Consider the following 27,859-nt stretch of genomic DNA (forward strand, 5'->3'; position numbering starts at 1 on the left):
CCTTGCAAGTGTTACACTGTAAAAGGCAGATCCAGAGTCCACGAAGGCATAGGTAATTGATGCACCCCAAATTGTGCCACCTCTGCAGAGGAAACTGTTCCTTTTGTTTTCTGTAAGTGGCAACTGGATACCTTGCACCCGTTAACAGATGGAAGATTAACTTCTCACTAGATTTGCTAATCTCCTTAATAGGACCCTCTGACAAAAGCTTTAATGGATCTGCTCTGAGGTTGCTACTGTAATTCCATGTATACACTCAACCATTAATTTCTATGTCCAGCCACACTGGGAAAAAAACCTTAAAGTGCACGTGTATATATGCATGTATATATTACAAAAGAGAAAGATGAAGCCATTCCCGTCTTCCTCCCACACAAAAACTTATGTGAGAAACCTTGATCATTGAACTGACAGATCCTCGAAATACTTACTCTGTCAAATAAAAACACATGCTCTCTGTATGAAATCTAATCAATATATAGAAATCAGTATAACATTTCACATATTTAACATTGGTTTAGTGAGGAAAAACTTTTTCAATCAATTTATGACAATCCTCACATGAAGGCAGTAAAGGACAGGGCAGCAGAGAAGGAAGCACAGCATGTGAGTATTATTATTATATTTTATAAGCTGGCTTAATGCATGATCTGAAAAGATAACAGTCCCCATTTCAAAAATTATTAGAAAAGAGCAGAAAATGAACCTACAGACATCTTGTCCAAAGTCATACATAGACCAGTTGTGGAGAGGACTTACCTCCCACAAATTTCCATGGGAGCAATGCCAATTTGCTGCCTTTAAGCAGGAGCTCAGTGCTTTACAGGAGTTTACTCAGCAAGCTCAGAGAACACAAGATACTCGTTGCTCTCTTTAGGAAAAACTTGTACCTGTTTGTTGATCATACAAAGTCTAATTATACATGACCTCCCTTTGTACAGTGACTAGCTACCCACAGCTGAGCTGACACCAGTACAGCACTGAGCTGTACCTAAGATATCTTAGGTGTTCATATGCCCCAAGCTGAAAAACTACTTAACACAAAATAGTGTTACAAATTTTTAGCACCTTTACAAGGAATAATTCTGAAGTTGTCAGATTCAACTGTATCACCACTTCTGTCCTGGTGACCTGCTGCTTTGACTCTGTATCAGCTATTAAAAAGTCAGTAACAATCAATAGTCATGGCCACATAGCAATACACACCACTCAGGTTTTCGCTCTAGGAATCAGCAATAGTATTTTAGTGTGAGATAGACTTAAAAATACTGATTTTTAAGTAGTATTCATTAGTGACAGCTCTGATGTTTTAATTGCTGACAGGGCAGCTGTAGAGAGAACATCCCAATTAGTTCTTTAAAATACATGAAGTAATATCATAATATCACCAGAAATACTATTTTTACCGTTTCTAGTAAAGACTTGCCCCCCTCCCTCGTTTTCACATGCAGAAGCACAATTTGTTCTCTTCCATCTTCTTCAAACATTGCAGACTCTTCACCACATTAAATCAAATGCTGTAAGAACCATTATTACTCCCTGGGAACCAGATTTTGGAGTGGTTACACTGAGTAGTACTTTCCTATGCAAACAGTCGCATAGGGACTCAGCCAAACCTGCAGTAACGTGCAGCTCAGCCTGGAGTTGTAACACTGCTTCTGGTCAGCATGCTGACCAGGGAGGGAGGGATTAATCTCTCCTGATCTTAGTCTTCTACAATTTAGGAGCTAAGCTATTGGACTACGACTGCTGAATAGCCAGTGGAACGAATGAGAGACCCCCAAGAGCATGACTCCACTCATCTACTGTCAACACTCTTACAAGGCCAGGTGAGTTCACTGCAGGAGGGTGTTGGTTTTCCATCAGTGACTGTAAGAGAAGCCTTGAAGTCTAGGTAAATTGCAAAGGTTTATCATTTTAAAGCATAAATTAGGTGAGGTGAATCCTACCCTAAACAAGACAGAAACATAAATAAATACAGTAACAATGCTATTACTGCTACTGCTGGTAGAATAGCAAGATTTCCCCTAAATATCCTTATGCTCACCACCCACCCGTAGTGGAACATGTTTGGGGTAAAATATCCTCTGTGTTGTCACACCACATCAAGTGAGGAAGTTCACCTGGAAGGGTTATGTTTACCATGTGTGATTCAAATGGACAGAGCTCAGATTTCTACAGAAAACACAGATTTATTCTGGCTGTTCCCAGAAGCCTCTTAAACAATTGTTTAAGTGTAAAGACACATTGCAAGAGTTCAAGATTCACATTGAGATTACCCACCCTGTGAAACCACAAACACAGTGCCTAAGAGAATGAAGCTGCATCAGTATTTTTTATTATTATTTCCCCATAACCCATAACAACAAGTGAAAGCAACCTCTAAAATTGCCTTAAACCACAAATGCTGCATAAAGCTGGCATGCTAGACACAGCTTGTAAATCTGATTTAATTGTGAATGGTAGAGTGAATAATCAGAACTCAACAGCAAGTCTGATTACACATGAACACTATCCAGACTGCTCAGCATCGCTTCCATTCCCCTTACCCTTGCACCTTCTGGCACAGCACAACCTACAGAGACAGAGAGTTTGATGCTGCCTGCAATCTCTATTTTTATACTGCTGCTCATCATTGGTGTGTAACAAAGCAGCTTCCAGGTAAGCGTTAAGACCTCTAACCCCTTTGTGACACAGCCACCAGTGTTACGCACACCCCATATGACTGAAGATGACCTGTCTAAAACACAACAGTCAGTGGAAGGCAGTGCAATGGACACCGTTGAGCAATGATGAGTCTTTTCTATAAAACTGTGCTCCCAAAGCAGGGAAGATTATACAACGCAAGCAATGTATTCAAGAACATCTGATACTTCTTTAAAATGTTGCATCCTCAAATTCCTCTATGACTATGAGGTTTTTGAAGGTGCCTGGAGAGGTCAGGCACCTAACTTGCACTGACCAAATAGAAAGCTTTCTTATGTCTTAGGGAAGATTTGCTACTAAAAAAGCATTATGGAAATCCATGCTATGCTCCACCAAGAAAAAGGGCTGTTCTGTAGGAGCAGTGCCTGAGGTGCCATACTCACTTGGACTTGGCAACAACCAGAAGGTCTGTGAAGAGGAAAAGGTGTCGTTCCTGGGTTTGTAGACCTGTCTTCAGCTGCACATGGCCGTCCAGAATGAACGTTCGGTTGTGGCACATGAAAGACTGCACAAGCGGACATGCCTCTGGGCTGATGGGGGAGAAGCAGCCTTCCCTGCAAAAGGAAATAAAGAGAATAAAGGAAGGTAAATCAGCCAACTGCCTGTAAGTGAGAACCAGGCAGCAATTTCCCACACCCACTGTCAAAAGGCTATTTATTTGACCACATTTCAGTGAAAGGTGAGAGGGACAACGAAGATAATTCATCAGATTCTGACACAAAATCTGTTAGGGACTGTCCTTGCTCAGTCTTTTACAGCCCAAGCACATAGATAGCACTTATCAAAGGACAATAATTTAAATATAGGCCTCTCCATTTTGTCTATTTTTATTTGTCTTCCTTTGTACTGAAGGGAATAGAGAGAAAATACTGTACCTTCTGTAGGTTCTCCATAAAGAGAGAGGAGTCATATACATGATGAATGGATAACTGCACACCCACCTTTGTCAGAAGAAGACTCCTATTCGAGTTTAAAAGCAATCTGAAGAAATTATTCTGAACCATGGGCAAACATAAGGTGTCACTGAACCTTGCTAGAAACAGATCATGTACCAGATGCACCATGAGAAGAGGCTGCTCAGCCTCTCCCTCTCTCCCAGCACACAACTCACAGGCATTGAAGCTCCTGTCGGAGGGCTTGGTTGTGTGACTGGAGCAGAGCTATGCTAGTCTGTAGCTGTGCTGTGCAAGGGCTGCTGGAAAATCCAAACCCAGGTCTATGGGGGAAAGGTCAGGCTCCCTCCTGGAAGACACTGATCTTTTCTAAGAAGGTATCAGGTACGTTGCACTCCAAAGTTGCTGATGGTGGAGACATGATTCCCTCAACCCCTCCTGATCTAACTGTTCTACATGAAGTAGTTGAATAGTTATTGAAGCAGAAACGAGAGTTTCTTTAGCACAATGGTCAGCTCAGTCACCCAGACAGGATATGCCTAGTTTCTGAGTCTTGCCCTAACAAATGAACTGAATGAATGTGAGGGGAGGACACTCCTCCGCTAGGGCTCTCTAGAAGCTGGTTGCAGTTCAAGCTCTTCCTTGGAAAGCCAGAGATACGGCTTCAAATTCTTCCAGGCAGGTGAGAGAACTGAACCTGGGTCTTCTACACCCTGGTGTACCTTAAATAATGAATTTCTGGATTAAAACCAGGATCCATCAGCATCTTTACTCACAATTTTTAAATGCAACTTTTCAATTATTTGCTTTTCCTAGAGGTGCCTAAAATTGAACCATTTCATTTTGGGTGAATGAATCAGTTAAATTTTTATTCAAATGTATTTACTTATTTTTGCTTGTTAAGGAAAAGAAAAATTAAGCCAACACTTGGCAGGATCCATTTGGCCAGAAAGGGCTGAAGTGAGCAGCTTCAAACAATTATAGTTTGTTCCTGGTCCTGCTGGAATGGATGACAAACACCTAGTGACCTTGCTGGGAGAAGAAATGGATTTATACAGTGAAAGTCACAAAACAAATGGCAGAGATATGAAAGAAAACAAGACCAAACAGAGAAAATCTTCAAAGAAGGTCATAAACCTTCTTGTATCTCCCTTAGAGCCTGGATGATTCCTCAACCCTCCTCTCCTTGATGCCTGTGGCTGGATTACTCAGGAAATTATTTAGGAAGTCCTGACAGCTGGGAGAGAAAGGATAAGCTCTGAGATTGGCCTACATTAGCAGCACACACTTTCACTGATCTGTAAGGGGCTGGTGAGGATCTCTACCTGATGGGGAGAGCCTTGTTTGGCCTTGGATTCCCCTTTCTGTCTGGGAGCCTGAGTTTTTGAAAGAATTCCTCAACTTAATTTGTCTTAAACTGTGTCCTAATCTTGTCTTTCATTACCTACTTCTTCAGGGAAGACAGAAAGAAGAGGAATGACTTTCAGAATTAATAATGCAAAACTAAGTTATTTGATCATTCCTAAGTAGAAGGGGTGTCCAGGAGTGTGGATGTTAAGGAGAGGAGTTTTAGTCCAATACAACAGTGATACATTCTGTGAGGCCAGCAATGGGAGTCAGGGAAACAGCAAGCATCCCTCCTACCCTGCCACTTCCGTGGGACTGGGAATTCACCGATTCACCAGTTTATCAGTGACTGATACGTTACTGGGACTCAATTTCATAAACTCCCTAACAGCACTTGGCACAGAAGCTTAAGCAGAAATCAGGAATGATGATGAATCCATCCGCATGAAAGCCACACATGGCCTTTACCTCAAAGGTTAAGTCAGGGGAATACTCACTTTTATCAGAACCCAGCAAAAACAATACTTAGAGAAAAACCCTTTCATGTTACACTGCTGTAACCAAATCAGCAGAAACGTTCATAAAATCATACAGAAGTGCCTGTCCCTACTGACGAACCTGTAGGGTCAGGCTCTTGTCTCTCCATATAGACAACTCTATTTGATTATCCTGTTTGTACATTTTCTACATCCTGATTTGTAAGACCAGGAACCTCCCAAATTAAGCTAAGCAAAATCTATCATATAGGTAAGCAAAGGAAGGTGACGTAGGGTTATTAATGCCAGCAGGATCAAGCAAATTGAACTTGGTTTTAGAACAAGAAAATGCAATAACATAAATCAGTTATTTTAATGAAATCTGCCTTTTGAACCAGTTTCTTTCAAGCATATCTATCATCGAAACTCTAATAAGCACTCTCACATACATTAATAGAGTTTACCTGATAAGCCTTATTGAAAAAAAAAAAATTAAAAATAAAATATTCTCTTCCTTTGAAACAAAATGGAAAAAAATCAAAGCCATTAATTCATCCAGAATTTTCTAAAGCCCCAGGATGAAAGAACATGGAGAAAATTCACCAGCAATGACAAAAATATATTTTGGAAAGCATGCTTTTGATCCTCTCAATTAATGTTCCATTGTTACAAGACATGAAGGAAACCCAAGTTTTGTTACATTGACGAAAATGCAGATCAGCTATACCCTCAGGTGTAGGGATTTATATGAGAGGTATTTTTGGACTTCAGTTTTTAATGGCTCAATGATTTTTCTGGTCTATTTTTGAAAAAGTGCTAAGCACTTAAATACTGATTCTTTGAAAATTCCTTTTAATAGAATTATGCAAAACTCAGTACTTAAGTCAATGCGATTTCTGATATAATTTAAAAAGTGATGTAGGGCCTTTTCTGCCTTCTCTGTGTTTCCCTAAAATTCATTCTGTGACTAACACATGTAAAAACTCCACGAAGTAATATCTTTCCAGTTTGGCAGAGAAAAACAAAACAAAAAAAAGCCATCATCTGGGTTTGTCAAGAAGGAACTCTGAATTGATTCCTGAAAGATGAGGATATCCTGCTCAGTCAGCAATCAGCCATGTTTCACTTTGTGTAGAAGCAAGGCTGATACTGATGTTTACATGCCATTGTAAAGCTCTAGTCTCAAGCAGACATTTCTTTCTAAAAGTACTATTTTGGGGGTCTGAAATTTCCATATGTATTTTAACCAAGGAGTAAATTCTGTAATTTGAGGATATATACAGAGATATTCTTGAATTATTCAGGAAAAGACTAAAATCACTGTACTTGTTGAAATTAGTAGAAAGAGGATTGAAAATTTTTCTCCTGGCATTTCCAGAACTTAAAACTTTTACACCTATTATTTTTCAAATTAATAAAAATAGGTATTTTGTGCCTACTCAAAAGACACAATGATTTAAAAGAACTCTTCAATTTTGTAGGTGTAATATATAAAGTTGAAATCCAAAATAGTCAACCAAACACTGAAAAATATATCCTCTGTTGCATGTGATGTGAAAGCAAACACATCACTGCTCACTTCATCAATCCTGTATTTACCAGAAACCACAAAAGCACAAAAATATACTTCTTCCCCCTGCAGAGCTTCCTTGGGGTTTCTCAGTAAAACTGATACCTGAATGGCATGACCCCCAAAATATTTATTCTTGTGTAATAGAGATGTAAACTCCATTCTTTATTTGTAGTGAAAACAATGAAAGAAATGATACTTTCATTCCAAAGGAGAGTTTAAGAGCACATGCTAAGTGGTTACTAAATCCATGATCCAAATGTCGTTTACACGAATAGAAAGCTTTCCCTTGATTTCAGTCAATGATGTCTTCAGCCTACCTATGATTTAGATTAAGCTATAAAATGCCTCAGGGGAACAATGTGTTCCACGGTACCTAAGCTGGAATGACCTATTGCAGGTATCTCAGACATCCCTCTCACAGACTGTTCATGCTCCATCCTAAATCTCACTCCATTGTTTTGGTTATTGTTCTCTTCCAGAACTTATGTCCACTGATATCTCTGCAGCCACAGAAGTTGATTTCCTCTTTTGCTGCAGCACCAACGTTCTCCACACAACTGATCCCTACTGAAATAAAATATAACTTTGCTCTTTAACCTCTGAAGTCTTTCACAAGAGGTAGGTGAGAAATGCACCTTTTCATTAGTAGAGCAGTAAAATGGCAGCTATTCAAAAGGCTGAAATCTATGTCAGCACAGCCACATGAGAGGATGCACTTGGTCTGTCAAACACATACATAATACCTTTCCAAACTCCTCTCACAGTGAACAACTTAGCCTATATTCAATTCATACATAGATACCATAAGCAAAAATACTGCATGCTTGTGCCAGTGCTGAAGCCCAGGTAAGGACGAGAAGCTCTTTCTAGTTTTATGCCTACACACACAGAGCTTGCAGCTTGCAGCATAAACCTAAGCTTGTTTTGGCTACAGGCTAGAGAGGCCACCAAGCAGAGCACCTGCCAACCCTCCTCATGGTGTTCAGAGACAACAGACTTATTTTGTATATCTCAAAGGCCAGTTTTGGATGGCTCTAAGAAATCAGCAGTTTATCTTTTAGGAAAAACAAAGACAATGAATTTTCAACTTCAGTGTCTCTCAGTAAAGCATTTACTTTACCATCACTGACTCACAGCATTGGGCTAGAGCAACCCACTGAGAGAAGCAGAAGTTATTCACATCCTTTCAAGGCTGATGAAAACAGCAGCTATCTGCACAGTAAGAAATGTCTACAGCCCACCCCACATTATGGATTTTTGCCAAAAAGGATTTATCAGTCAGAGACGACATGTGATTTGTGACCAGCAGAGATACCCCCAAAAGCATCCCCAATCTAGAAGTCAAGTTCCTTCATTTTCTTAAGAAAGCTTACACTGGAAATCAGGTAACAATATTTGCACTTTTTCTCTCTGTGCTTCCTACTCAGACCCTTAAGCTCCTAAAAATTCCTGTGAGAAGGAACTTCAATAGCAGTTTAATAGATGCTTGTTTCCTATTTTTGCTAATGAGGCAGGACCTGCTAACTGGAGCTTAGAAGCCAACATGGTTTACTGCTGGAAATCCTTGAACACATAAGACATATTACCCATACTGTGTGGCTAGAGGGTATTTTGCATTCAAGCTAATTAACTTAATAACCTTTCTTTAACAATTCTTTAACGAACCAAAAGAAGAGAGCTCCAATTTGGTGTGCAAAGGCTACTTTTCTCCCCTGAGATAAGGCGGAAAAAAAAACCCCAAACCTGTAACACAGTAGTGAGTACTGATCTGCCTTGTAGGGCTGCTTATAGTGCACTCAAGTGCAATATTAACATTCCAGGACTTCAACACGTATCCAATTTGATCACAAACGACAGTTTGGACGTGACTTGTACCGTTTCCTAGCCAACTCGACAAAATCAGCATAGCAGATCATCATGTTCTATATGCAAAATAGAAAAGAGAAAAATGAAGTGAAAGAGCTTTTCTTGTATACTGAAACCAAATGCCCATGCTTGGGACTGAACACAAGACAACAGAGATGGTCCTGTTCATGCTCCTGATGAATTTAGCCTCCATCACGCTGACAGCTCATTAAAGCACATGGCTGGAAGTCACTCCTCATGCTAGAAAGGCTGGGGAGAGCAAGGAGACTATAACTGCTTTACACACAGCAGATATACTTCTGAAATTTATCATCAAGGGACTTTGTCTTTGAAAAACAGTTGTGGAACAAGCAAAGTCCAGTGTAGGTGCTTGATCACTTGCTCAAACCAGCTATAGATGGAAAGGGGCAGAAACTGGGAGATGCTACGTGGTTCTGCACATTAATGTTATCTAGCTGGAGATGTCCTTGAAACATGGCTTCCAGCTTGGCACAAACTCACAAACCATTTATAGACAGAGAAAGGAGCTGAAAACAGGGATGCCAACAGCCCTGCTCAGTTCCTGGGACTAGCTCAGCCCAGCCCGCCCTCTCCCCACTACCTGGGGTCTGGCACAGCCACACAAAGACCCACTGGCTTCAGGGATGAGCACTCATAGCTCCTTTTGCTGTGAACAAGGCTCCACACAGACAAGGCTCACCCACACAGAGCAATCTGCAGATCAGAACCCTATTTAGACAGACAGATTATATATATATATATATATATATATAAAAAAAAAATCCTCTACATTTTTAAAGGTGCTAACTATTCCATACTGTCACTGCCTTCCAGCTATGACCAGTGCCCTTGGCAAGTCACCCACATGCTCAGGATCTTCCCACTTCAACTCCTCATGATTCAGAATATGCATTTCATCTAAGTTTACATGGTACTTTAATAAATTGCAATTATACCTGGAGGGTGAAATTAAGCACAAAAAATATCAGCCTGAAGGGTAGGAGTGTTTTCCAGGAAGGTGGTAGGTAAGATATGGGCCAACACAAAGTTAGTATGCTGTTGTAATCTTACACTGACTATTTATAGAAGGGACTTGGATAGACAAGCATAAAACTCTCTTAATCACATGGGCTGCCAACCCATTTCTGAAAATCTGCTGTCAACTTGATCCCTGCTATGCTAAGGAAGCTTCTTTCTGAGGATGCTGGACATGTTTGCTTGCTGTTATCTATGGCAAATCTTATAGAGCTGAAGCAGTACTTTGTGAAAACAGTGCAGCATTCCAGAAATAGCAAGTCTATTTTCTGCAGCACTCTGTTAAAGTCCCCTAGGCCATCACCATCACGTACAGTAGCTTTTGTACAATGAAACAAGTGAGATCTGCTTGGTTTTTCAAAGCACATTAGTTATTAAGCGTTAAAATGCTCCTACTTTGTAAGTGTGCTTTATTAGTTGCAATTTCTTTTTTATGAAGAATGTACGTGAACAAATACAAGGCAGTCACCTCGCACCCCTGTGTTTTCCCTTATGGACTGCGCCTGTGGATCTCACAGAAAGCCCTCTGCGCTGGAGCACGCATCAGCCCCAGCGCACAGCCTCTAGCATGGGGCTATCCTCACTCTACCCATGCCAGTGGCTGGACCCCAAGCAAGCTGCAGTGGAAAGCACCGCACCCAAGATAAAGCAGTGAGTCCCAATAGGGTCACAGACCCTTTGGATCCAAATGCACTGCAAGCCCCTCTCCAGCACAAGCATGGAAAGCACAAGCCTGGATAACGGAAGGAAGATGAATATTAATAGAGATTGGGAGCAAGTTTTGCTCGGATAAATAGATAAATTTACATTTTAGGGCAGAAATCAGGGCTAATACTTATCTAGGAAATCAGGTAACACTCCGCTACTTCTAAAACTCAGTGTAAACATTTTAGTTCAAAATACATTGAGAAAATATACCAATTTAAATTATTCTAGGATTCTAAAAGTTGCTTTGTGTCTAAAATCATCTTTGCATGATGTCAAAATCTTATTAAAAGTAATAAAATCTATTATGATGAATAACGTGATTTACACTAAATGTTCCAGGTGTCGAGGCACATAACTGTAATATTTTTTCGCAGTCTTCCAAAAATCAGTAAATGATTAAGACTTCTAGTAAAATACCACATAGCTGTAGGGTAAAATGCATCATTAAAAAAATCCTCACACATTTCAGAATGGAAGCTTGGCAGCTCAACTGAAAACAAACTGCACTTAAGTAATTTCTACATAGCCAAAAGGACAATATTCTCTGCAGAGCAAATATGTACTACAGTGCAGTGGCTGGAGACAGGAAACACGCTTGTGGTTTGGTTTGCTTCCAAGGTTTTTTGTTTTATTTTAACAAACAGCTGCAAGGTGTTTACTCTGAAAATTTAGCACAAGGGCAAAATTCTCTATTGGTATAAATTAGCACCACACATTTCGGTCATATTTTGCCTATTTCCACCAGAAAAGAATTTAGTGCAAGTTATTTAAATCCTATTGAAAAGCTCTTGCATTGTGGGTGTCCTCCAGTCCTGCTATACAGCTCTGCTAGCAATCAGCAAGTTCAAGGGCTTTTGGTCCAAGTCCCCCTGGGCAGGGGAGAGGTTTAGGGAGGACATATTCACATGTAGAAGTCAATAAAACCTTTTTTGGCCTTTGGAAGAATTGATCCTCTGTTCCCCACTGCAGTTCCCACTCATTTTTACTGAGTGACATAGCAGCACCACCTTGAGTTACTCTCCCATTCCAGTTGCACCAAGGAAATGCCATTTCAGGCATTGTCCACCCAAACAAGGATTTCATTGTTCAGAGAAAAAAAAAGTCAGGAAAAAAGTGACCTTTGGGGGGGACAGAAAAAGAAAGGAAAGAAAAAAAAAAGAAAAAAGTAGGATGAACAGAGGGCAAGAAAAGGCCAGAACTTAACATCCCAGCAATGCTGTTCTGCACCATGGTTGTGTGGGCTTTTTGGAGCTTCTCATGGCCTACAAGAGGTCTGGAGGCATAGGCTACCTTTGCCACTTCCACCCCAGCTCCTTCCTACCCATTCTAAGGAGGCATACAGGAGAGTACTCGGGGATCTCAGTTTCACCCATCTTTACTGCCCGTCAGTCACCTCACTCAATTACCAGGTAATTCCAGGGGGGCTGCTCATGGTCTCTCAAAGTCCTACTGCTCAACAGTCATTCCCCTTTAGCCTCTGATTTTCTCATTCTTCAAGAATTCAGCTAGGCTCTTCCCCTCCTCAGCTTGTACCACCTGGGTAGAGTCTGCAGTTATTCCACAACAAGTTTTAAGAAAAACAAAAGCATTCAAAACAGTTCAAGACTTCAAATATATGGCCAGGTAAAGCAAACCTGGAATCCACCAGCTGCTGTTTCCTGCTTGACCCTTTTTCAGGAGGAAAGTTGCAAATTATAAACAAAGTAATATCATACAAAGTGACCTATAAATAGCTGCAAGTACTGTTTTTAAAAGATAAGCCCCTTCACCACACTTTATCCTCCTGCAAGTTGCAGCTCTCATTGAAGCCGCTGCTGCCCGGCCTTGCCTGCATCCCCACAACAGTAGGACACTGTGGGGTGAACTCCACAAAGCTCCACCACAGATGTGAAGGGAGGATCTGCCCAGCCCTTGTATTGCCTTAAGTTCTGAAGGACCGCTTCCCTACGAGGGATGACCAATATGGGTGCTGCATGGAACTGTCACTTCACTGCACCTGTCCCAGCTGTATCAGGAACAAATCTGGCTTTGGTTTGCCTCAAGGGCCTCAAACCATTTTTTAATACTAGTACTACAGCACAAGAATTATCCTATTACAGTGAAGAGATTACTTGATATGCCTGCCACTGCCAGCTATTGCAAATGTAATAACCCAAATTCCTCAGGAACAACCAGCAGACAAATTAGTTGTAGCCACATGCACCTGTTCGCCCTACTATAAATGCCTACATATTCGACAAGTTTTTTGCCTAGCTACTCAGGCAGGTTAGTCAGAGGTTTCTATTCCACCAGTAATCTCAGCTGCGAAAAAACTGTTAGAGGATTCCCCACATCCCTGACCTGATGGTGATTACCTAACGGAGAAGCAGGCACAGGCCAGTTGTCTAAAGAACAGCAGCCTGGAGGAGCAGGAAACACAAGAGCCTTTCACATGATGACATTTTCCCCCATGTTTACTTGAGCCTTTGATATACCAGAAGAGCTTGCCTGTGTCTGATTAGTGATCTCCTTGAAGAAATGAGTGCCTTGACACACCACCCACTGGCAAATCTGTCCTGCTCTTGGACACCAAAACAGAGGGGTATGGGTGTGATGTTGCTTAGTCCAGGGGGCTCAGCAACTAAATGTGTTTCCAGAGGAGCTCTGATAAAATTAGATGCTTTGCAAAATACTGGATATGATTTTACTACCAGAACATGCAGAGGAAAGAGAAGGAAGGCAGGTGGATGAAAGATCTGATAATTCATTCAGGTGAAGGTCTTTACCATTCTTTTCTGCATTTTCTGAATAATCCTGCCATGAAGATCTAGGATGCACTTACTTAGATGTGCACTTAGATACCTACTTCCTCTGAATACAGATAGTGTTCGGTGCACAGGCTGCTTATAAAGCGCACGAGGACCCAAACCAGCACACTCATCTCAGTATTTGCAACCACTTTCAGCTACAGGACAGGACAGGCTGAACGTGGATGTGTCAGTGAGTGATATGCAAAAATAATCTTGGGAACAGCCACGGGCCTTTCCCCTCTCAGGTAAGTGCTTTTACCATTAATCTACAGAGCCAAGCTTGCTCCTGTAAACATAATTTTTTTGTCCCGGGAGCGTTGCACGTCCTTCTATGCAGTGACCCAGCTTCAACTGCAGGAGGGAGAAGGAAAGTCTCCACTCACTCCAAATCTACTTTAATAGTTACTTCACTCTTCTTGGAAGCAGAATTGCCTAAGGAGGCAGAGAGACGAACCTGGATGATTAATTTCCATTGAAAGCACACCGATTTCAAGGCCAGCAGTTTTGCAAAGAGCAGTGGTGGTCTGTGGAGACCTGCCTAAGGAACAGGCTACAGACACCTACCATAGCTTACACTAAGCTTGCTTGGATGGCACAAACACTGGTTGCAACACAGATTGTGGTGTCTCCCTGACAAAATACCCAATGAGCCAGACTCCTTCCCACTTCAGCCCTGATACTGCATTTTCAGAAACCACTGCCCTAAACAGTTATTAAAAAACACTCCAGAAAAGCCAGCTCAGCCAGAGGCTTAGAAGAGAGCAACATTTGCAACTGTTTTTGTGAGGGCCTTGCTCTTGACCAGGTACAGGGTCTGTGGACTAGTGGATGGAGCTTCTGAGGAGACTCTCATAAAGCAGTGTTTAGTTCTTTGACACAGACCTGTACAGTGCTGCCAGCAGTCATGCTGTACTGGGATATGCAAAAGCACAACTCTAGGTGTTTGGGGAGCTCTCTGGTCAGTAGGAGAGTGCCTAAACCACAGAGGCACTTGGAAGGTCAGGAAACCAATAAGATGATGTTTTTTAACTAAAGGTTTTAGATTCAGGTACCAAAATTTTTCCCATGTCTTGCCCTTGAGGCTTATTATCCTTTATTGATCTAGTCCCCAGTACTCAAACACTTAGGTCATAGCCAGAGAAAAGACAGACGGTTACTCCCATGAGGTAATCACACTCCATGTGATTCAAAACTCCTCACCAGCAGTTTTGTGCTCCATGAGGAAGAAACTGCACCAGAAGAAGCAATGCCATACCAGCCAGGAGAGTTCAATGCATATGTAATGCTGGCCCTTGTCAGAGGTGAGAGCACCAGAGACTGCACATCAGCCTGCACATCATTAGAGGCTTTCTGCTTGTTTACACAAGATAAACGATTGCAAAGCAGTCTGAGCAAGTCGATCTGTGATTTCCTCAGGTATGCCGCTGCCCAAACTGCTTGGCCAGACTGTCATTTGGCAGAGATTTTATTGTCTAAAATCAGGGATACACAATGGCTGGACAACAGCTGCATTCTGCCAGACCTTAAGGCCTAATCCAAAAAGCCCCCAAAAATGGGCTGGAGCCAAAAGCACATGTGGACAGTGAGACATCTGGATAAGCAGAGCCCTGCGCTCACCCTGATGAGCAGTGCCCCTCGCTGCCTTTGTCTTAAAACTGTCACAACTCTATCCAAAGGGGAATCAGCTTAAAGCACTAGTGTTAAACTATTAGTCATTTATTGTAAAATTAATCCCTCATTTAAACTCCAATCCCTCCAAAACCCTGCTTCCAAGCCTTCCTTCTTGTTACCTCTAGTCCTTTTCTTTTAATAAAAAAGGCAGCATATCTCTGAGAGCTGCAGCTCATTTCGATCTCCAGATGTACAAACATCACTATAAGCCAGTTTGTATGTCATAAATGAAGAACTGATGGGTTTTATCAAAAACAAACATATGCACACATACACACAAGCTCATACACAAAACAAAACAGAAGAAACACAGCAGGGGGACAGGAATGCCAATCTCTGAGTTAAAAGGCCATTTGAGGCCTCAGAAAGTTCACTTTGTTCCTTGTTAACAGTTAATAAAATTTTATCCTCGGCTATTAGTATGTAAAAATAGCTTTTGCATTCGAGCACATGGTTTAAGGAAACAATACTCCAGTGTCATAATTAGCTTAAATCAAGCATGAATTAGAAATACTATAAAAATGACAACTTGTACAATATCATCACAAGTTGTTTTAATTACGTGCAATTCCATTAAAAAGGAAGAGCGATTTCATACAAAATAGTGGGGTTTTTTTTAAAAAAAAACACACTATTTTTCTGCAAATTATGTATCCTTACCTTACATAGGGAAACATGATATACTGAGAAATCTGGGGAAGTTCTCATACAGAGATTTCTGCCCATTCAGATTAAGCATAAAATGTTAAAACACCAAAACTTATAATTAAATGGAAAATCTAAAAAAAAAAAAAAATCCTGATCATAAGTTTTGAGGCTGAATTAAATCTAAAAATTAAGCCCAGAAGCAAAGAACTTTTCATTCGCTTTGTTGAATGAGTCTTTAGGAACAGGATTTTCCCTCCATCTTGATGATTAGAAATGTGATTTCTAACGAAACTGTGATTTTTGTAACCACATGACTCCTGTAGCTGGAGCTTTATGGAAAAAGTTATGGAATATCATAAGATAAAACGAGCAGTTCCTGTGCTTAATTCCTCACATTGGGAAAGGGTTTTGTGGGATTTTGCCCTTTTTCTTCCTTTCTCTCATGAAATTCTGTATTTTTGAGTGTATTGGAGTCTCTCAAACGACTCTAAGATGAGGAGTGGAGGACACAGGGCTGCCACTGGGGTGCTGCCACTTTGATTTTCACCTGGGGGAACCACCCTGATGATAGTGACAGCCCTCGTGCTTCCCTAAACCACGAGCCCTGTGGCTTTAGAGGGACTGCCTTGCAAGGGCTCCCCTCCACGACATACCTCTTCCTAAGGGTAAAATGAAGGCATTTAAGAGCCCTCACCTCTTGTGACCATGCCATTTGGGTGGCCCAGAGCACAGGGGAGGCTTCAGAGGTGTTATGGCAGTTGTGCACAGCATGCCCAGCGTTAGCTACCCGGCCCCCCGCCACCTGACTTGGCCTCTCACAAGCAGTGAGTGGCGGGTGAGGGTCACACCAGGGACCAAGCCCCAGGCAGGGACATGACTTGCCTGATAGACCCTTCTGCCTCAAACACTGTCAATCTTCCCCTACTGCCCACAGCACCAGTTTCAGAGTGATTCGTTGCCCCAGTACCCTCTCCCCTCACCTCCCTTTTGCAGCCTGCAAGGGAACCCCCTCCCACCCAAACTGCGACACCTGCATTTGAGATGGAAGGGGGCTGGGACAGTGTCTGGCCATGCTACCTCCCATCCTGGTTTGAGCCCATCTCTCCCCACACCACCACCACTGGTGCTGTGCAACTGCTTCGGAGGCAAAACCCCCCACTGATCATACGTGTAAGGCACACACAGAAATGGGCACACACACAATATGGCGGCCTTTGTCTCTCAAAGCCCCTGAGATTTAGCCACGAGGGGCTAAATGTCTGACGCCATCCCAGGGCTGAGCCCTGCAGCGGGGTGGCCCTAGGCCATGCCCCATATGCCACCAGCAATGGTACCACTGATCGGCCAGGTTGTGGCAGCCCTGGCCAAGGGTCCCACTCCTCTGCCTCACAGTTTTTGCTGTGGTGACCGGTGGGGACAAGCATCCCAGCAGTGGGGTACCCTCAACTGGGTGGGTGCCATCCCCCCTCCAACAAATGCTGTCGTGGTGCCCAGGGGTCTATGGGAGAGCAACAACTGCCCCTACCGTGATGGCCAAGAGGACAGTGGCTGCTCCAGGCACATTTGCCCATAAAGGCCTCACCCTGTAAATAAAATGGCTGTGGGGCATGACAGGGTGGCAGGCGCTCCCTCTCGATGCCCCCATACCATACCGAGGTGCTGAGCCTCACCAACCAAATGTGCCTCACGGAGATTGTTTTGCTAGGTGAAATTATTCGCTACCATGGAAACAAGTGAAGAATGAGCAAAATGATTACAACCAAAATACCTACTTAACAAGTTAGTTACTTGCAATGAATTTTTATTCCCTTCCTCCCCACAATCGGATTTGCCTGAAACACCAAATACTCATCTTCCCTGTGAAAAAGAGACAGTTAAGGCCTTCTGGCAATTTACATTTATTAAAAGTCTCTATTTTTGTCTTCATCTAGTCACATAGATTGGATCATCCACATATCTTCTGACTAAAATCCTGAAAACACAATGTCCAGGACTTTGGGAACACTCTGTATTTGACTAGCGCCAAGTGGAATGTATTACTAGATTACACATATGATCTTCGTTATCTGGGATATTTAGCATTTGGCACGGGACCCCTGGAAGATAACATGCCAGAATCACTTACTGTGAGTTGGGAGAAGGAAGAGCAGCCTCTCTGTGAATGGTGTAACACTGCTTCCACATACAGAAAAGGAAAAAACACATTGGAAACTTGTGAAATTCTCAGTTTTTACATTTAACTTCTTCAACCATAAAAGCCACATAATAAAATTGGGTTGAGGTGACTTTTTAGGTACTACCTTTTCGGATTCTTTAAAGATTTGTACATAAAACCTTTTTAAATTATGCTTTTTTTTTTTTTTTTTTAAACAGGGCCCACTTGTGTCTTACACCAAAATAACATCACAAACAGACTTCATGCTGTAATAAAGAGTAGTTTCATTACCAATATTTTAACACCTTCAATGTGTAGAGACACGTATCTATAAATGGTCATGCAGACTCAGAAACTGTGAAATTATATTAATAAGTTGCAGCATGTAAAAATATCACTTTCAAAGATCTGGTGAGGTGTCCATTAGTTAAGGGGAAGATGACAGCAAGTGCAGCACAGAATTTGGCTGTCCCTGTGAAATATCCGAGATGTCAGCAGAAGCCTGCCAATGCAGAGCAGAAACTTGGTAGCTTGGGTTTTGTCACATGCAAAAATTGTTTTGAAGAACAGCAGAATAAAGGCCAAAAATTCGGCCTGGAACAAGTCGTTATTATTCTGTATCAATTATTTTGAGATTACAAAACCTGGTGTTTTAATCCAGACCTCAGACATTTCTGTTTCAAGCCCATCATTTGTGTTGCACTGAAATATATCATTAGGTTGTGCACTTTTCATTAAAGGACACCAAGAAAAAGTAAGAGGAAAATTACAGCTGCAGAACAGGTCCAGGGCCAAATATAACTAACCCAAATCCTTTGCTGATTTCACACACATTAATGGAGTTAACAATCAATTTTTCCTGCATCTGAGTATCAGCCAAGTAAAACATCAAAAGCTTACTTTTCCAATGTATTTCTAGAATAACTTTGCTCAAAGTGCTTCCAAAGAGGACATCTGATGATGTGAAACAGTCCTTACATGCCTATTCATCACTATTTTGTGAGAAAAGAGAAACTGCAGAAAAAAAGGAAGAGAAGCAAGGAGACAAGGCAAAGAATAGTCTGCATATTTTCGTCTCTTGGAAGGGCCCAAATTCCACTATAATATCTGTACTATTTACTACGGTCTGCTGCTGCCTGCAGTTACAGTCAAGTGAGACAGGAATGACAGTGTGGTCGCACATCTGTGCACCACTGTGCCATACAGCCATCCCAGAATTCTTCTGTAGGCCAAGTATCTTGTAACTCCTTTTATGACTGACATGGCAAGGCAAGATTTGTAAGGAAGGTTTAACTTTCATTAAACCAAATGATATAGCTGGAGAAAATGAAGACAAGCTTTTAAGCACACAAGACTTTCAGATCTGCTTCTCCTTCAAGACTGAAGAAGACGACAGTAGCACAAACAAGCGTCTGCTTTTTCCACCTAGATCACCTTGCCTCACTTACATCTTCATGACAACACAGCTACAACACCACCATGAAAAACCTTAATCTTCTGAATGTTAAATAGCCATCTCCAGGTGTCACAATGGTTTATTTGAATAAATATCATTAATAAACTTTAAAATGCCCCAAAGTAAGTCTGTCCAAAGTGGGTGCCACCACATTTTATGACAGTGCCCTGTATATAAATCAAAGACACCTGACATATAAAGTGGTATAAAAATACAAACTGACTTGTGCTTCTAAGTGTTTCCTGCCCTTTTAAACTTTGCACTTGTTCATTAATTTCAACAAATACTGAGGTGAGCCAGCTGCTGAGGTGAGAGGATTCATATAAATCCCTCACAGATGTTTGCTAACTTCAGATAGGAGCTTTATTATCTACTAGTGATTAATCAACAATTAACAAGTAAGTGTTATGGAGCCCCAGTACTAAGGTTCACTGCCAGGGGAGAATAATGGATTTTGCAGGCTGGCTGTGTCTACAAGAAAGGGAACTACGAGCTGAAACAGGTTTGAGATAAAACATTTGGAGGAGATTAGAAAACACGAGCAGGCATTTTGTTGCTCTTCAGCTTGCCTTAACAGAGAGCACTTCACAAGAGTTAAGCATTTACACAATAAACCGAGTGGACAGTTCAGACTCATCCATCAGTTTGCTGATGAAGAGGAATGTGTTTTGCACAGCCAAACAAGGAAGTCAGGCACAGGTGAGAATTACTGCTCCTGTGAACAATAATAAACATCCAAAGTGTTACCCTCTAACTGATAGATTTTGAACTACAAAATCACCTGCTCTGGCTCTGGGGTACTCAGACTTCACTCAATGCCTCTCATACGGCCACAGACTTCAATTCAAAACAACAGGAGCCTCTAAATTGTTGAATGCCACAGGCAGAGGACAGACATGACCGAGGCAGCATCCATCAGTTCTGCGTCCATCTGCTTACTGCAAAACAAGGCAACGTTTTCCCCTCTTTAGTCCTCTCCACCACAAAGTTTCTGCCAACTGGCCTTACAAAAAAATCCTTCCACACACCAAATGTAGAAATAATTCTGATCTGGGCTATACAAGCAAGACATATTTACACTTAAGAAAGAGTAAAATTATTAGGTTTCATCCCACTCAGTGTCTCTCCATCTATGTCCAATTTTTAATACATACAGAGGAGGCAGTAAAACAAAAAAAATAAAAGTGGAATTGAAGTAAAATGTTCATGTCTGAACCTGAGTAGGCAAATGACATAAGATTGAAATATAAGTATCAAATATAATTCATTCTCTTCATATTGAGGAGCAAGTCTTAAGACAACTTGAAGGGAAGACATTATGGAGACACAGGTGTATAAACTGTAAAAATGTGTAAAGTTCATAGACTGAGAGATCCCATCTCATGTCCCCGGGACTCTTCAGTTACTGCTACTCCTCATAGCAATAGTGCACCTCTCATTTCACAACCTCAGTTATGAACATGTCATCTATGCCCAAAAGATGGTATCACATATGAGCATAGCTACAAATAGAACAAAGAAATAAGAGTAAATGAAGAATAAATACGGTAGTACAGACAATCTAAACAACAGTATTCTCATGAAGGGGTTACAAAATACTCATTCATCTTATTTTAAAGACGTGGAAACAAAGTCAGAGAGAGGCCACAGAATAAATTTTACAGACAGAACCAGAACACATGTTGCTGGCTCTCAGTCCTAGGCTCAGGCCACTAGACTACATAAAAAGGTGCAAATGCCTTTAGGAATTCATTTCTAAGTTTCCTCTTTTATGTCATAGACAGCAAGAAGACCTGCAAGTAGTTTCAACTCATTTATCTTTGCTATTTTGCAACTCTGAATACTTTTACAGGTTTCTGAAATACTAAGGAATTCTCCATGACGACAAATATGAAACCAGGTATTAGTTAAATCAAACACAAAAAAACTTTCCAAAGCTCACATATTGATTACTTAACACACCACAGAGTAAGAAAAAATATTCCTTACAAAGCCATACTTTAATTTCACTCAATAATGTTTCTTCGTAAAGAGCTCTACTCAGCTGGAAGCATTAACAGCCTACCAGATGGTTCCCTTCTCAATAAACACGTTTTGTAAGTTTAAAGTCTAATGAACTGTAGTGCAGGAAGACAAAAGTTATGTATGCAGAATGGTTCACATGGCAGGTCAAGGGCTGGGCCTGAACAGCGGACTAGCTCCATAGAAACTCCCATTTCTATGGTAGCTTTACACTGGAGTAGGGAGGGAGGAGGCATGGCTGATCCTGCCAGAAGATGAAGACACAAAGTGCTGAATGCTTTGCACCCACATACACCCACATACTCAGCCCCACAAGTGCTAATGCTGGACAAGGAGAAGGCAGTGACCACCAGATCCTGGCCCACAGCATTGTCCTAAACTAGCAGGTACTTCCAGAGCCCCAGAGAGCCTGTACCGTGCAGCAGCCCATGGAAGAAACTTAGCTCAAATTAGATCCTACAATCCCACAATAACCACTCCTGAGTTATGCCTGGCACCGCGTAAGTGCACAAGGCAGAAAGTAGGAAACATTCAACTTCTGCCCCTGCCATCACCCCAGCTGTCAATCATAGCCAGCCACAAATTAATTAGAAATGAGCAGCCCAAATGTTGCATGTCGGGTTGCAAACTGTGGAGCAGCTCTGCTTGCCCAATTGGGTATAAGCAGCTTAGTGTGGCAGCACTGGGGAAACCCCTCTAGCAGACCAGCCAATATCTGGGCTGGGTCTGTCACATCTTTCAATAGGCTTTATAATTGTGCAGCTACTGAGCAGCCTGAACTGTGTTTGACAACCTGGTGTGGACAATAGCTCAAAAACATTTCAAGTTTTGAGCTGAGAAACTGCAAAACAGTACAGGCAGCAAAACTCACTGACTCACCTTGAGACCGATCTAGATCTGTTAAGTGCTTTGACAAAGATCAAAGATGGTGCAGACTGGCGTCTTTGGGCCAAACTCTTCATTTTCTGATTGGAAAAAGAAACAAAATGAAGTCACAGGTGAGATTCAGAACAATAACTGCATTCATACAGCCTTGTTGCAGCCAGACTCCAGTTTCAGACCATGGGAAAAAGCTGAGTTATTGCCATCAGCAACCCTGGAGGGGGAAAATAGTTGTGAAATATCACATATTGAGAAAAGCAGGAACACAACCAGAAAGCCAGTGATAAAGAAAAGCTCATAATTGGTGTCTATACAGATACCTGAAGTATACTGCACACATGAAATAAACACCTAGAGATTGTCCTCAACCACTTTTTGTCCCTTAATAATCTATTGTACTTTAAATTTATCAAATATCTAGATGGTGGTTCAAATTTCAAATGTTTCATACACTTCTGTGTCAGGTCTGACATTTACCATAAGTTAAAGTTTGAATTCTACCCACCTAACCTTATGTGCGACATTGGGCTACCTTTTGTTCCCAAATCGAGATAAGGGCATTTTCCTTCCCTACTAATCTAGTTGGAGCATTATGTCTTGTCTCTCTGTAGTCAATAATGACATTTTTTTCATTCCTGATTATGTATGGGACAAAACAGGAAAGTGAGAGGCAGGGCAGTTCTTAGCACAGAACTAGTAAAGGAATGGGAAAAAGGAGAGACTCAGAGAGTATGCAGCAGGGGGAAAAAAAAAAAAAAAAAAAAAAAAAAAAAAAAAAAAAAAAAAAAAGACAAAGCATAAGGAAGAGATGAAAAAGTCAGTAGCTATCAAGGGAGCATGGATTCCCATTCAGTGAAGTTGAACACTACAATAAAAATACTGAGCAAATAAACAACACTCTTTCCCAGAGGTAGAAATTTTCAAAAGCACCCACAGGAAACAAAAGCACACATTTCCCTGAAGACAGATGTATTCACCACTATATCCTCTCCCTCCTGCAGGCAGAAGCAAGACTAAGGAGTCCTGTCCCTAACTTTGGAGCTGCTCTCCAGAACTGGTTGTGCAGCCTTCTGCCAAGGTGCATGACCTCTCCTCTCACTGACCCTCCACCAGAAGGGTGGCTGTTACGTTGTTTAGCTCAAATAGTTTTTCAGAATAAACTGGTGAACAAAAGGACCAGGGTTGAACTCCTCCTGAAACCCTGGCAGGACAGTATCCAATGCTAGAGCAGTCCCTTACAGCGGTCTGGTAACTGCTGAAAGCCCCCAGACAAGTGAACCTTTGACAGTCATGAAGTGTCTGTTCTCAACTAATCACAAAGCAAGACTTTCTTCACTTTATACTAAAAATAACCACTGATTACCAGGAATGGATATGGTAGGGAACAACTGATTCTTCTGCCAATGTATGCGCGGGATGTGGCACACATTTTGTTTGGGCAGGTGCACAGTGTGCTCCACTCAAGAGAAATGAAACTCTACAGTACTAAGTGCTTTACTTGCTTTTGACAAGTGTATTTCTTTTACTCATTGCAGTGCATTTGTTATTATGTCATTTTTCTGGTTCCCCTTTTATTTACTTATGTAGAACACGCTTGTTTGTTTTGTCAGATACTCAGTTACAGCTATTGTGCAGCAATTGTTATAAATTCAGCTGTGCAATTTCAGTTCACCTTTAAAAATGATCCCCTCTTCCCTCTTTCTTTCATCAGAAAATAACCTTCTCAAGAATGATGGGAACATTTAGCTGCCTTCTATCCGATCACAAAATAACTGGATAATAACAATAGATTACTAACAACACAGATGCCCATTTTTGCTAATTTTGAGAAAAAAAGAAAGAAAATGCTTGGCTAAATCTTTCTAGTGAGTGAAATCAGTTTGCCTTACAGTTAGCAAATCTGAGAAGCTGTTTGCATTTTTAAAAGTAGCATACCTACAAATATGAAGGCAAAAAGAGATGTGTGTAACAATACAGTCTCACATACTACAGAAGACAAGCCACAGATTTCCCCCAGACAGCATTTTCTGTAAGAGTTTATATAAAGCATCAACTCCCAATTGGAACCTTACTGCAAGTCTGGTTATTGGGCAGGTGGCTTTCGGGGGTGGTTAAAACTAGAGCATCTCAGCTTCTGTGAATGCAGTGGAGGTTTGGTTATGTTTTCAAAGAGATCTTAAATCCTTTGGCTTCTCAGGTCTGAAAATGAAGCCACTGAAAAAATGTAGCATTTAAAAATCTCTCTCAATTATGGCAATTTTTTCATGCTTGGTTTCGCAGCACTGAATAGTGCCCATGGCAGGGAGATTCCAGTCTTGACTTAAATATTTGAGGACCAAGGTAAAGATTAGGACTACAGCAAATTTAGTAAGAGATGACTGTCAGAGAGTCACAGAATAACTCAGGTTGGAGAGGATCCCAGGAGGTCTGTGGTCCAGCCTCTCTGGACCTGCTGAGAGAAGGACCTGTTGGGGCAAGCTGCTCCAGACCACCTCTAGTCCAGGTCTGTGGACTCTCGTCTGAGGATGAGACTCCAAAGATTCTCTGGGCAGCCTCTAAATACAAAGCAATTAAGCAAAGCTTCCAAAGAAGAGCCCTAAAACATAAAAAGATCACTGACGAGATTTGGAAAAGGAAATTCTTCACAGCAGAAATGAAGTGAGTCAGGTCAGCTGTATGCAGATAAAAACATTACACCGAAATATTGACTACAAACAGAAAGGGTTTTTTTCCTTTTATTTTGCTATGTACATATTTTGGGAAGAGAAAATAAGTGACCATCATGATAATTTGAATTGATTTACTCTCAGAAGGAGGAGAATAAATTAATTTTTGACTAAGTTGGACCCAGATGCCTGCTCTCCTCAATTTCACTGCATTTAGATGTGTGAAGATGTTAGCCTGGCAATGCAGAGAAGAGATACATCCTGGACAGCTGTAATGAGAGCAGATGTTTGGGAGCAAAAGGAGACGCAATGTCCAATTATCTAAGTGTGGACACAGAGAAGCATTTCTCAACATGTGTCCCACATCATAGCCTCCCATTTTTTCATGTAAATATTAGAAAGGTCAACACAGAGAGAAATCCTCATACTTGCGGGCTGAGTCACACCCATGTGAAATGTATCATAAAATCTGTATTCATAATAAATGTTTACAGTGTGCCAGATGCAAAGATGATAATCTTCTATCACTCAGGACCAACTGGAGTTATTTTTGCCTTCCTCACATTCAAAAGCTTGAGTTCCTGTTCCTCCCTCCCCCCCCCCAATTCAGGTTTAACTTCATACTTTCTGCATTTCTGGTGGTGGTTGTCTTGACTGCTCTTTCACAGAGACAAAAAGGTTTGCTTTTTCTGTTGTCAGACTGGTGGTACGCTTTAGTATTTGGCTAGTTTCTTATCTGGTATAAACAGACATAAGGCTATAGATTGCAAAAGAATAAATTTACACCAGATAATGATCAGACCTACACTCTAAAACACTGTTTTATAAACTGTGATGGTAGGTGGTTTATGAGCAGATCAGACCACCATGCTGAGGACAGTAACCTTGCAAGCCATCACTGAAAATATGCTGTGTCTCCTCAGGAATTAGAGCCCCTACAGATTACAGGATTACAGTAGAACTTTCATAAGTATCTCACAAGTTGTCAGCTGGATGAAAAAATCTATTCCTGACTGCCAGTATTCAACAAATTTTGCATTGCAGTCGAAGTGGATACTGATATTACATGGAATTTATGTAAATTAATATATTGCCTAGTTATATTAATCTCCATTCTGTGAAAAAAGTAATATACAACAGTATCTGCATGATGTCCTCAAAAAATTGGAACTGAAGCTGAAGCACTCTCTTGTACTTTGTGCATATCACTTAACTATATCAAGCTTAGAAAGAGAATGGCAGAGCATGAATTAAATAAAGAATGTGTGAAAAACATCATGGTACTTACTATTTCTTTTGTGATCACAAATAACTAAAGTAACAGATATACACTGTTTATAATATTTTCAAAGTATCTAGAGAAGTGAAAATCTATGCAATAAATGGATATCCTGCTGCAGCTCCTGCAAAGGTAGCTAGAGGTCAGAGCAGGGGAGCTAGCGCAGGGGCTGTGCTGGGTGGTGTCATTCTCCAGGAGCACACTGCCCACGCTGCCAGGTTATGGCACCTGACCGATAGGATGGTCAGAGACATGCAGGAGGATTCCTCTCACCCAACCTCAGATTTGCACACCTGAGCTATTCTCTCTGTGATCCTTTTACAGTCAACAAAGAGAAAAGGACACATTTAGCGCACAATTCATCTTGTCCTAGACGTGCTGTTTTCTTCCACTGACTGTAAAAGAAAACTAAGGAGAGCAAGAAAATGGAGTTAATCAGCTCAATCCTCTCCTTGCTATCTGAGCAAAGGATAGGGAACAGACAAATCTGTGAGTTCAGTAACAGGGCACCGCTGCCTTCTGAGAGAGTGGCTTGAGTTTAGGATGAGAGAATTATATTACCTGATGTCTATTTAAGAGATTCATATACAGAATAGCAGAAAAATGTATTCAGTTCCTGTCTGACAGGTGAACACAGCAGAAATGCCTCCTCAGCAATGTGCAGACACCCTTGTAAAAGTCTCCCCTGAGATGAAAGGATTTCAGACTCCTGATTTACAGGCTGGCTCCAGAAGTGGGTCAAGGCTGGGACATCTGCCTGGGTCATTTAACTGGATGACAGGGACAACACTCAGATGTGCCGATACCTTGAGCTGAGGATTGCACTCAAGTGGCTAAGCTCTCCCTCTCACTGCTTTATTTTTCTAATAAAAGAAAGTCTGATTTTAACAAAGCCTATTCTTTAGAAGTATCTAAGTTAATAACCATGAGGCATTTCCCCCATGCAAACTCTATTCTTGTCTGAGCAACAAAACCTACCTGTGGTTTAGCCAGACATGAACGAAAGCACAGAACACAAACCTTTACCAAAAACTGTAAGGCAAAGATCAACGAACTGCCTGATAATCAAAAAATCAAAACAATCCTCAGCACCTAGCAGTTAATTTTCCAGGAACATTGGGCATCACTCTTTCTCCTGTATCACTGGGCTATGTAGGAGAGGCAATAAATCAATTTTTTTCTGCATGCTATTACCCAGTATTTGTTAGGCTTACAGGTATGGTTGTCTAAAAATACCAGAAATAACAAGAATCTCTTATGCTTTGGTAAAGCAAGAAATGGCCCTATACTGACCTATAACATTCCTGAGCCCTTATAAACAGGGTGAGAAGATGACTGCATTTGAACTGCTGGCTCAGGCAGCAGAGATGTCTAGGTCCACAGAGAGCCCATTTACCATAAAGGCAGAGCAGGTGACAGAACTATGTGCTTTTGTTTATGCTGGCAGAATACTTTTACTTACAAGGACTTTCCTAAAAAGAAAGCCATTTTTGGATGGATAACTGAGGAGAAAACAATTGCAGGGCACAAGAGGAAAGGGCTATCAACACATTGGAAGCAAAAGCACATCATCATGGAACAGAAGATGCTAGAGAGCCCAGCAAAGACAGAGACTAAAGGCCATCTCAGAGTAGAAAGAAAGACGAATGAAAGAAACTAAGAGCAAAAGATGTTCTACCAACTGCCT

The 27,859-nt window shown here is 41.3% G+C and overlaps 1 protein-coding gene across 1 annotated transcript in view; it reads right to left on the bottom strand.

Moving 5' to 3' along the window:
- The window catches only part of ARHGAP20 (Rho GTPase activating protein 20), a 52,754-nt gene extending 30,443 nt beyond the window's left edge, over positions 1–22,311 (bottom strand). The window contains exons 1-2 of the mRNA XM_026853015.1: positions 22,225–22,311; positions 3,090–3,260 (exon numbers count right to left, since the gene is read on the bottom strand). Of these exons, the coding sequence (XP_026708816.1) occupies positions 3,090–3,260; positions 22,225–22,307 (254 nt within the window). The 5' untranslated portion in view covers positions 22,308–22,311. The remainder of the gene's footprint in view (positions 1–3,089; positions 3,261–22,224) is intronic.
- Between the last annotated feature and the right edge of the window lie 5,548 nt (positions 22,312–27,859).

Source organism: Athene cunicularia (assembly GCF_003259725.1).
Source record: "Athene cunicularia isolate RWA chromosome 1 unlocalized genomic scaffold, athCun1 chr1_part1, whole genome shotgun sequence".
NCBI lineage: Eukaryota > Metazoa > Chordata > Aves > Strigiformes > Strigidae > Athene > Athene cunicularia.